We start from the raw sequence: 12,324 nt of genomic DNA, 5'->3' as shown, positions 1-12,324 counted from the left end.
CAAACAGTGGCTATACATGAATATAAAAAAATGGGGATTTACTGATCTATACAATACGTGATGTACTGTATTTATTGACAGCTAGCGTATTCAACAACATAAGAAAATTAAAGGTTTTGAAAGAATTTCTTTATATATTATTCATCTCTTTTTCATGTTAATAAGATTCCTAAATTTTTAGTGAATTTATCTGCTTTATAATGATCAAGATCAGTATACATTTTTGTAATGCATGATGAAAAATTGTATTATTTTGCAGAGCTCAGAAAAATGAAGGAAAGAAATATCCCAAAATATACACAAAGACTGGTGATAAGGGTAAGTAATAAAACGATGACTCTCTGTACACTGAATTACATATGTGCATAGCTGTCAAACCTGCCTCATATGGAGGGAGACTCCCTCATTTTGAACCAAAATTTACCAGTCTCCCTCGAAACTCCCTCATTCTTCTTCTTCTTCTCTTCTCCTTCTCCAAGGAAGGAGTGATTACTCTCTCCAGATACTGTGCACACATGTGTGGTAAAGATAAATTTAGTTTTGGTACTGTAAGATCAAAATGTTATATAAAGGTAGAAAGGTGTGTAAGGGGGGTATCTCATGGCATATGACTGTAAGAATTAGTTGTAAAACAGTGCAGTGCATCACCATATAAGACATATTTAACTTCGTACCCAGTGGGCGATTCAGGGGCAACAGGTTTTCATACATACATAGGCCAGCCTATGTAAGTCGAGCAGGTGGACAGGAGATATGTTGGAGACTGTACTGTATGTGGAGAGTCATGCTGTGAGAACGAATGGGGGTTGGGGGTTGGTTGAGGGGAAGTGGAGTTAATGTGAGGAGTACAGACCATCCTTGAATGATTCAAGGCTGTCTGTCTCAGCCAGTGAGGATGGAAGGTTGTTCCATTCCGTTATCGTCCCAGGTTGGCATGTATGATGACTTGAAAAATTCCTTGGAAGCCTTATGAGACGATAACGGTGGCCCCCTAGTGTCCTGGAGTCGGCCTTGGTGAGGTACCAGTCGGCTGGAATAGCTATAAGATCATGAGTGATCTTAAGAAGTTGACCAGTCTGGCCTTCCTCCTACGGTTCTGCAGGGAGTCCCACTGAAGGGTGTCGACCATGTATGACACACATCCTGGTGTTCTGGTGTGGAAGTCATTGTGGACATATCTGGCCGCTCTTCTATGGACAGCCTCACGCTGGCTGATGTGCTCTGCACAGTATGGATCCCAGGCAGAGCATGAGTACTCCAGTTGAGGTCTGACAAAAAATGCAAGGGCAGAGTAAGTGAGAGTTTTGACCCGCCTGGTGCATCCAGACATGTTACGGCGCAAGAATCCTAGAGTTCTATGCGCCTTAGCTGTAATGTTGTTTATATGTGGGTCACACAACATATCCTGGGACCCACATATAATTCTAGAGATTTGCTCTCTGGAACAACTTTGAGTGATTGCAAGTGGAGTGAATAATTAAAGCAAATAGGATGTCATTTCTTTGATGTTCTAATGACAAAGCATTTTCTGCATTAAAATTCATTTGCCAATCAGATTCCCATTTCTGAGATTTACCAAATTTCGCTAGAGTAACTCACAGTCTCTGACTGTGTCGATGACTCGATAGAGGGGACAATCGTCAGCAAAGGGACGAGCATTGGAAAGTACAGATTCAGGAAGGTCATTAATGAAGAGGAGAAAAAGTAGAGGTCCGAGGACTGTACCTTGTGGTACCCCCGCGAGTCCACCGATAGAGGGGGAGAATGGATGTTGTCGAGAAGAACTCTTTTTTTGTTGGTTATGTAAGATTTTTTTTGTTGGTTATGTAAGAATGATGATATCCAAAGAAGAGAGTTGTTACGGATTCCATAGTAGTCAATTTGTGAAGTAAGCGTTGATGGGGGACCTTTCCAAACGCTTTTGAAAAGTCTTTAAGCAAAATATCACAATCTGTTTGCCATTGCTTATGTTACTAGTGATGTCATATACTATGGTAATTGATTTAGATACACAAGATCTTTCAAGTCTCTAAACTCACACAAAATCAAAATCTGCATTCTGAGGTCAAACTATCTGCTCGTTACTGCAGGGTGTGTGTAATGATCATAGATTGTAACAGGTGTGTCTGTGTATGTGTATGTGTATGTGTATGTGTATGAATGCTTTTTGAAGTTATTTTGATACATAAAAAGGGAAAGATAAATTTAGCAAAGCAATTTCAGTCACGTTTCACACACTTTCTCCCTCATTGGAAATGTGGAATGAGGAAGATCTCCATCATTGGAGGTTCCAGAGGTTGACACCTATGCATTTTTTCCTTCCTGTTAGAAACGTATTAACAGATGTAGCAGAACTGAACTCACTCACTCGGGTCAGCTGCCAGGAACCATGCAGGTTTATGTAGTTTAATTAGTTTAAATCCTGGTCTGGCTGTGCATTTTTCTTCTCCTCTTACATTTGGTGCCCAATGAAATATACCCACAAGGAGCTTGTATAAGGTCTCATGTGTCTTCAAGATTGAAGAGTTTGTTAAGCGGAGGTAAAATGGAGTGGAACTCGACTGGGCTGATCACTGGCAACCAAGTATACATGCATGTTAAGCTCAATTGGTAAAAAATGTTCGTCTATAGTTCGGAGGGTCTTGGGTTTGAATCCTGGTCTGGCCTTGCATATAATGGTATTTCCTCTCTTTTTACGTAGAAAAGGAAGTACTGCATTAACACAGAATTCTAACCCAGGATTTCTAAACTCTAGACAGATGCTCTTATAATCAATTGAGTTTCCTGGTTATCGGTGATGGACCCAGTCCACAACATTCCTCACTCCTTCAAGAAATTCTTCCATCTCAAAGTCGCACAAGACCATATACCATCTTTCGTTAGTATGATAAGTTCAAAGTTAATGTGTTACAAGAGAGGTAAAATGCAATGGCCAGACCGGAATTCAAACCCAGGACCTTCAAATTATAGACGGATACTCCATATAACCAATTGAGCGACCTGCTCTCCAGTAATCAGTCCAGTCCAGTTACACTTAACACAAAGATTAATATGAATAATTTCACAGAGATAACTCCATACCCATAAATTATGTCAGCTACATCCAATATGGCAAAATGCAAAATATTGTATTTCAAAGTATTAGAATGACACTGTTATATTACAAAACCAGAATCTATATTATATACACATATTCAGAGATTTTTTTGGGGACTCAAATATTTAAGTCCTGGATTCATACTCTGGTAAATGGAACAAAGTAGCCCACGTCACTTCAACCAACGTGTGCAAACCTACTCCTGACTAAAACATCTGGTAAGATGTGTTCTATCATGAAATACTTTTCTATTAAAAATCTTATACAATTCCGTTTAGACAAAACGCTCCAATAGATTAGTAGTTATTTATTAACACATTCTCATTAATACATCTAATCATTTACCCTCATGTCTTTCCTCATTGTTCCAGGGATGTCATCAACCTTCACAGGAGAAAGAAGACCAAAGAATGACACAATATTTGAAGCTTTAGGAGCAACAGATGAGTTGTCCTGTGCTATAGGGTAATTAGCTTGTATTTATTACTAAATCTTGAGTATTTGGACTGCAGAGATCAATCTAGGTTTTAGGGGAATCTACCCTTTTTCAAATTGGGGGAAATTAAAATTTTGATACAAGGCTCTTATAAGCATCATGAAGGTAAAAGATAAATGTTTTGTCTGACATACATGTGTGCAGTTTAATTAATTTATAATCAAATTCAAGCTTAAAAGTGTAGAATCTTTGTTTAAATTATGTTAAGAAAATGTATATATGCAGTATTATGTAGTAAGATGAGGAACGGTGATAAAGATAGTGCCGTCGCTGGGGCTCGAACCCGCGACCCTTGGTTCTCTAGCCCGATGCTCTACCACTGAGCTAAAGGGAAATTCCCTTCAGCCGATGCTTGTAAGGCGACCTAATCAATGCACATCTTTTACACTATTACCCCCTTTTATCAATCACCAACCCAGGTTATTTGACTCCCCGCCAAGGGTTCTCCTACATTGAACAAGGAGGGTCAACGGCACCAGTTTGTAGTAGGACAAGGAATAGTGATCCAGATTGTGCCATTGCTGGGGCTCGAACCTGCGACCCTCGGCTTTCAAGCCTGGTGCTCTACCACTGAGCTAAAGGGAAATTCCCTACAGCTGACGCTTGTAAGGCAACCTAATCAATGCACATCTTTTACAAGTTATGCATTTTAACTGTTGAATTTTAAAGAAAACATAGCGGGGGGAAACATTTTGAAGAAAAAACGCTATTTTCTTGTTGAAATAGGGAAACTTTGAAGCACACAAGGGGAATTTCAAAGAACAGGGGAATTTTCTTCTGTAGGTGAAGCTACTCATAATCGGTAGTGAATCAAGTCTAGATTGTTCCCAATGGAAGTATATGTAATGACATTGCAAAACAGAAGAAAGGGGACAAGTCTATTTTGTAGCCTGGCCATTAATTTGGCCGTGATTAATGAAAGACCTTATTTTGTATACAAATTTTGCCTGTAACATCTGTATTGCCACATTACTGTATTATGTAGATCTTGGTAAAAAAGCATATATAGATGTATACTGTAAAAGCATATATATTTTCTTTGGGGTTAAAGTTTGTTGTTTTTGAATGGGGACAAATTCGTTGGGATTATATTTCTTGGAATCAATATTTAAAAACCCTGTATTTTTTAGTAAGTAAGAAGTTTAAATTGACAGGCGTGAGGACACAGTGCAGGTAAATATAGTACAGGTAATATAAGATCGGGTGAGATTTACTCACTTGAGTGGTATCGGTCATGTACAAAGAGCAATATATACAAAATGTATACTTTGTAGATTCACATAGACATACATATACCTTGTCGGTAGTTTGACGATATAAAAACTGAATTTCAAAATTTGTAATAAAATTGATAGTTTATTCCATGTGTTTAAAATTTTGTTGGGATTAATTGTATTTTGCGGTTTTATAAAACCACGAAATAAACAAAATTAAATCCCAAACGAAATATTTTGTTTTTACAGTATACTGTATACCAGGAAACTAATGATGACACCTGGGAATATTATAAACATACAGCATACCATGTATTTAGAAATTACAGGTGAAGGACAGAATATACACTGGGCAAATATGGACTCTTCCACTGAAGGGTGAATAGTTTATGTAGTACATTGTGTAGCAGGAAAGAGAATATAGTGTACTTCCACTGGGGAACGAACCCTCGATCTCAAGGTTCCTAGTCGGACGCTCTACCACTGAGCCAAAGGGAAATTCCCTCTAGCTCGAAGTTAGAATGTGACCGTAACCCTATGTACAATTAGAATCTGCCACACTACTCCCCCCTATTTAAATGTGTTCGCCCTCGAACACCACAACCCACGTTCTATCTCCCTGTCACTACAGGGAGGGCCATGTGCACCATTTGTAACAGGAAAGAGAATAGTGTGCTTCCACCGGGTATCGAACCCTCAATCTCCAGGTTCCTAGTCGGACGCTCTTCCACTGAGCTAAAGGGAGATTCACTCTAGCCCGAAGGCGACCGTAACCTATGTACAATTAAGATCTGCCACAATTGTATAAGATCTTTATGTCTGCTATATATGTATTATATTATATTTGATTCACGTCTGACTAAGATCTAGATCACACAACGACATATAACGGTTACGGTTAAATTTGCTATATTCTATCAAAAAAGGGGAAGGTTTGTTTTTAGATATAGTAAAGCTCTCTCATGTATAGTAATTATAAAGCTCTCTCATATATAGTAAAGCTCTCTCATTTATGGAATTTCAGTTTGGCTGCTGAATACTGCAAAGAAGCTGCTATACCTGTTGTATCTGAGCTAGAACAAGTAAGTCAGCTCACATTATATAGTTATATTGTACATACATTGAAGTAAAGTACAAACAAGAGGCCCAGAGGGCCTGTATCAAAGAAGCTGCTATACCTGTTGTATCTGATCTAGAACAAGTAAGTCAGCTCACATTATATAGTTATATTGTACATGGTAAAGTACAAAAAATGATACATTAATAAGTTTAACATATTCATATTCATCTTAGAAAAACTGCCAAAAAATATGCAGATTATGTAACGTTGTTTAAGTACCAATGCATGTATGATTATTGAATACCAATAAATGTACTGTACATGTATATTTCCATCTCAAACACCAGAAATAATAAGATTTACATTGACTGTTGTTATGGGATTGAGCATGTGTAAAATGAATAGATTACAAAGCCATTTACTGTATAACATGAACTGTTTGTTGTGTATAAACATCCGTGCTTTCCTTGGTTGCTATTGAACTACGAAAATAAATGCAACGAATTTGAATGATATACGTGTCTCCTGTTTGTTAATATAGGATATCCACTAAAGTTTCTACCACGAAACGATCTAAATGGCTTCAAACCACGAAGGAAAGTATCCACAAACATTTCGTGTTATACAGTACGATAAACCTGATCGTGCTTAACTGGATTTATCACTTCCATAACCTGACCATAAACACTTTTCCTTATTTTAACTCTGATAACTGCTCCACTTATCATCTAACGTTAATTTCCTTCATTGAAATTTTGCATACCCCTGCCAACATTTAATGTTGTCGACGTCATGGAAGCATGTTACAATCTATAGTAAGGTTGTGAGATGATAACTCCAGTTTATGGGAACAATGGTTATTGGGGGAATAGCGGTGTAGACGGTAAACATTACAATATATTATGACAATACCATAAGCTCATTATCCATGAGCTCATAGGTCCAAGAAGTATTTACAAGTTTGATATGAAACCATTCTCCATTTGAGTGGGTACTTACAATCCATGTAACCACCAAAATTGAGCCTCACAAACAAATGTGATTTCACAGTAAGTCAGGAATATAGGCTTGATTGAGTCTAATTTAAATTAATATGTAAATGTGTATATGTGATTTATATGATTTTGACAGATCCAGTGTGTGCTACAGGATATAGGGTCATGTGTGGCCACACCCATTTCTTCTGCCAGGGAGTCCCATCGAAGTAAGTACATTTTTATAAGAAGTCAGTGCACTCCTGTTGAAGTAATTAAAATACAGTACATGTGCATGCTTAACCTATATGGCATGATTATGAAATATTCTAGTCATTTAGGGGGCCGCGGTGGCCAAGTGGTTAAGACATCTGACATTCTGCTACCACTAGCCCTCCACCACTAGGTCACAGGTTCGAGGCCTACATGGGGCAGTCGCCAGGTATAGTACTGGCTGTCGGTCGGTGGTTTTTTTCTCCGGGTACTCTGGCTTTCCTCCACCACCAAAACCTGTTAATAGGAGGTAAAACACAAACAAACACAAAAAATGGAGTCATTTACTAGACAGGTGTCCTCTATGAAACACATCTTGGGATGCTTGTTTCATATTTATAGTTCGAAATTTTAGTGTTTGGAAACAAACCAAAAAATAACGACAAACAAAAGTGAAAAAAATATCAAGAGTCCATTTTGGTGCCTATGCACTGCCATTTTTTCACTGTATCAATGCTGCCATCCAGGAGTTATCATCAATGAACAATATCTTAATGAAAGATATATACCTTACACACGCAAGAAACTGGTGCAGTACTCGTTACCTTCTGAATGTCGGGGTGTGTTTATTAGACGAAAATATGATAAACTGTGAAATTTGACATGAACGCAAAATTCTTGTTACCTAGGTATTTTTTTTCTTTGAAAATACTCATGGTTTTAAAAACTACCCAAAAGCTAGGTCAGTGAACACCCCATGCAGGTCGTAGATTTAGAAAAGAAACTACCTGCTGTTACCAAGTGCAAGTTGTAAGGGATGACTAATTTGGAACCTCTTACAGAATTCAGGATTTGCATTTCTGCCTTCAAAGGATCGGACACCAAAACAAATCTGCTGTACCCTGGGCAGCATTCCGGACCTTTATATTTTCTATCGGTTTAAACCACTTTTATTTAGTTTCCTGATGACTTACTGTTTTCACTCAAGTGAGGAAGTTTATGGGTTCTGTCCCCCATGAATGAGACAAACTAAAGTCATTCAAATTGGCCCTTACTGCTCACTGCTTGATGTTCAACTTTGAATAGGTAGCGATAAGGATTAGTTTACCTGCTGACAGTCTAGTATGACAAGGTGGAATGTACAGATTGTATTTCAGTGAGGTAGCACTATAGATCGGCATCAGATCGTTAAACTGCCATTGCAAGGAGGCAAATACACCAACATACCATTTATGCATAACACATATGGTAGAACATATTTAAATTATCTCAGCTGTTAAAAGGATGCTAAACCAAGTAATTCTAACCAAACATAGGTATAGAGAAAAAATGATGTTTTTGGAAAACATTTAAACAAACTAACTATAAAATGTGACAATTTTAAAATAATAAATGGAATCCACTGTACAAGGCGTGTGCACCATAAATGTTGGAATACAAACCACAACCACCTTATTTTTAGGTATGCAATTGATATACAAAAGTACTTTGTGAATGATGCTTTAAGAAAATGCTTGTTTCTCATAATTTCATGTTTATGTACTTAAGTTAATAATATTGAGACATTTGTCATCAATTTAAAAGAAATTTATGAAAATGTTGAAATGTTTAAAAGTTGAATTTATTATTTCTATTTTTTTTCTCCATTCAGAGCTGACAGGATTCAGTGGAGAGAATGTGACAGACCTAGAAAAATTGATAGATGAGTATACTGCAGATTTACCTCCCCTGGAAAACTTCATTATTCCTGTAAGTGAAACAACAATTTTTCTCTGAAATAGGCAGTGCTACATAAACGTATGTATATATTTTCATGAAGATTTTATTTTGTCTCCTGTAAAAAACTAAAATTTGATTTATTTTTTGGAACTTTATATTTATATTAACTTTATTTATTTTACAACAACTATGAAACAACTTAGCTCAACTTATATTAATCACTTTTTTTTGGCCCGGATATTAGCGCGCTTGTTTTGGGAGGAAACCGGAGAAAACCCACATGGTTGGGTAGGTGACCCCATACCTTTTCACGTCCGATCGGCAATCGAACCCTGGATGCCTTAGTGAAAGACAATAGTCCAAATTATTCTGACGTTTTATCGACTTTTTTTATATCGGCCTGTCGTCGATTAACGTCAGAACTTCGGCCCTCTATAATATGCGGGAAATAAGCGACTAGAAAGACAAGTGCGCTATTTACTGCCCAAACCGACCTCCAAATTATATTTTAATTTGCTTTGATAACAAGCAGACTTAGAACAGCAGAATAGTGAATAATATGATATAGATTTATCTCACATTCTATTGTTGATGCTGGAGTATGTTATTGTTATTGGTATTTCTGATAACAAGTTGTGAAACATATGGAAATAAAAATCAGTGCCCATAAAAATAACATTTTTCTGAAGCACAAGTGGTTTGCGCTAGTCGTCTTAGCTGTTTAAATGGGTACAGGCAATTTCAGGAAGTTTTTAACTGATCACTATACAGCAAATTGCTAACATAACTGATATATGTGATTGTTTCTCATAGTCTGGTGGCAAATCCTCGTCTTCGTTACATCTGGCCAGATCTATTTGTCGGAGAGCAGAAAGAAGGTAAGGCACAAAGTATTAATCCTAAATTGTACCCAATTACTGTCAATATTTGTTAAGTCTGATATGAAAAGTGTTTTAAACCCTGGAATCAAGCCCAACAGAGCACATGGAACCTCTTACACCATATAAATGAATACAGTTAATGCAAAATATTTGCTGTTATTAAAAATTTGACTTTTTTGCTGTCTGTAATGAAAACATTTTTTTTGTGAGAGCAAATCTTAATACACAGCATACCATGCACAATATATATATATATATATATTTAAATTGTTACATGTAAAGGCAAAATTAACACCGAACAAGTACATGTGTTTTACCACTGAATTCTGTTATTTCTCATAATGGTTCTCACATGGTGTATGATGTCTAAATGATACAATTGGTATACGTTCCATGATTATTATTTTTTTATATCACCATCAGTATACATATAGGAAAGCCCTGCCCAGTAGACAAACATATTTTTGGACTTCATTCTTGTAATTGCAGTGTTACGCCTCTAGTAAAAAGTGGAGAAATGGATGGAGAACCACTTCAATATCTCAACAGGTCAGTACTTGGTAGTTCACAGTAATCCAGTAGAATGATTGATAGGTCAGTATAATGTCACAATAACCCAGTAGAATGATGTCACAATAATCCAGTAGAATGATAAATAGGTCAATATAATGTCACAATAACCCAGTAGAATGATAGATAGGTCAGTATAATGTCACAATAACCCAGTAGAATATTAGATAGGTCAGTATAATGTTACAATAACCCAGTAGAATGATAGATAGGTCAGTCTAATGTCACAATAATATTAATCCAGAATAATAATAAAAGGGTCAGTATTATGTCACAATGACCCGGTAGAATGATAGATAAGTTACTGTAATGTCACAATAACCCAGTAGAATGTCTAAGCAACATTTGATTGTCTTGATAGCTAGGTCAGTATAATGTCTCAATGCATTTGACTTTGGACAGGAGATATACTGGGCATGAATTGAACATCACACATTTCTTATTGCATTAAAACATATTAGATTTTTGTCTAAACATGAGGTTCTGTTCAGATTGCGCCTATTTTGTCCTGTTAGTATGATCTCTATGGTGATTATAAAATGTAGCAGAAATGTTTACACAGGAAAGGTTACTGTAAATATTAATCTTTTGTAACCATTACTAGTTACTTTTCTTTAAGAAAGCCCTTTATAGTTCATGCATTATTGATTTTTAAAATACTTGTAGAGAAACCAGTTATATGACCGTATATGATTCTTCACTTTTGTTTACAATTGATACCTATTATAATAAAATGTTTGGCCTGTTCTGAGAACTAGTAGTGCAAGAGTACTGTAACAGCTAAGGAATTTGGGAAGGGGGGAGAGGGGGAGACTGCCTTACTGGCAAGCTATAGCTTTTCCAGTGATGTGGTGTAATTACCCAGGGACTTGCTCACTAGTTCAGCACTGTTGAGCATGGTCAGTAGGTGGATGGGTGAGCGGGTCCTGTAACGTGGCGGTCACCTAGACTTGCCCACGTCTCTAGAATATTGAATTATTATGAAAAAAAAAATAACTCTTATTATTTTGATCACTTGGATGTCTGATTCCTAAGTTCTAAACTAGGGGGAGATAAGCTAGTAGTAAAATGCAGTCGAGAAATTCTTCATAAAAACTTAGGGGCTGGTGGCCAATCTAGCGGTCACCAGCACATTACAGTACTCTTTTTTACCTGGTAAGCATAATTTGACACATATGAATGACAGTGTGATAATTGGCATATAAGTCTGTCTTTGAATTTTCTCATTACAGGTTGAGTGATTTCCTTTTCACTGTCGCGAGATATTCAGCCAAGAAGGAAGGAAAGGATGAAATTATTTACAGACGAATCCATCCTGCTGAAGCAGAGGATAAATAATTAAAGAAACATAAACAATTCATTCTGTTTGGTCTCCATTAAAAGTGTTGTGCTCAGATGTGTCGATGATTCTGATTGGTTTCTTGTCTCGAGTTATAACAACATCGACTGTAATATCTATTTTCATTGGGCCACCTCGAGAACTGTGTCCGAGACAATGCACATCTCCTGATATCATTTTTACATGAGCATCTTTCTAGATTTGAATATGATCCGAGGTCAAAATGATATTTGAGAGCCCGAGTGACAAGAAATTCATCATGTTAATTTCAATTTAACCACCAAAGTGAGCTAATATTATATTATCTGTCCAGCATTCATAAACTGAATTTAAACAAACTTTTGATGACAGTTTGAGTTCCAGAGTGGCAGCCCTAATTTATGTAGATTGCAGCGGAAATAGAGTTCAAATATAGACAATATCATCAGGACATTGACAAAATCAATGAATATAAAGCGGGGTCGGGTATCACTGAACACTTAGGGGGAAAACCTACTAACAACAAAGAAGTGTGTTTTACGCTCTCCAACTTGTATGGTAACATATCTTAAGTATAAGGCGTTATTTCTACCAATATTGGGTTTGAATTGGAGGGAGATATAACATCACTGTAAGGTGCGTTCTATTATTTTACATAGTTACTGAACCAGTCAACGATTAATGAACACCATGGAGGGTATTACTGAACACTTCTTTTATTTCTTATGAAATATCTATCAAAGGTCTATAAATTGAATCAAACATATCTTAAATGAAAATTG

The 12,324-nt window shown here is 36.7% G+C and overlaps 1 protein-coding gene across 2 annotated transcripts in view; it reads left to right on the top strand.

The window, feature by feature from the left end:
* LOC110461368 (cob(I)yrinic acid a,c-diamide adenosyltransferase, mitochondrial-like) overlaps positions 1 to 12,324 on the top strand; it is a 20,757-nt gene extending 8,433 nt beyond the window's left edge. For both annotated transcript variants that reach the window (XM_021514816.1, XM_021514815.1), the window contains 8 exons: positions 260 to 318; positions 3,469 to 3,562; positions 5,832 to 5,889; positions 6,999 to 7,071; positions 8,706 to 8,803; positions 9,587 to 9,651; positions 10,144 to 10,203; positions 11,457 to 12,324. In XM_021514816.1, the coding sequence (XP_021370491.1) occupies positions 260 to 318; positions 3,469 to 3,562; positions 5,832 to 5,889; positions 6,999 to 7,071; positions 8,706 to 8,803; positions 9,587 to 9,651; positions 10,144 to 10,203; positions 11,457 to 11,562 (613 nt within the window). In that variant the 3' untranslated portion in view covers positions 11,563 to 12,324. The remainder of the gene's footprint in view (positions 1 to 259; positions 319 to 3,468; positions 3,563 to 5,831; positions 5,890 to 6,998; positions 7,072 to 8,705; positions 8,804 to 9,586; positions 9,652 to 10,143; positions 10,204 to 11,456) is intronic.

The sequence above is a fragment of the Mizuhopecten yessoensis genome, unplaced genomic scaffold (assembly GCF_002113885.1).
Source record: "Mizuhopecten yessoensis strain PY_sf001 unplaced genomic scaffold, ASM211388v2 scaffold10603, whole genome shotgun sequence".
NCBI lineage: Eukaryota > Metazoa > Mollusca > Bivalvia > Pectinida > Pectinidae > Mizuhopecten > Mizuhopecten yessoensis.
This window is presented reverse-complemented; position numbering and strand designations above follow the sequence as displayed.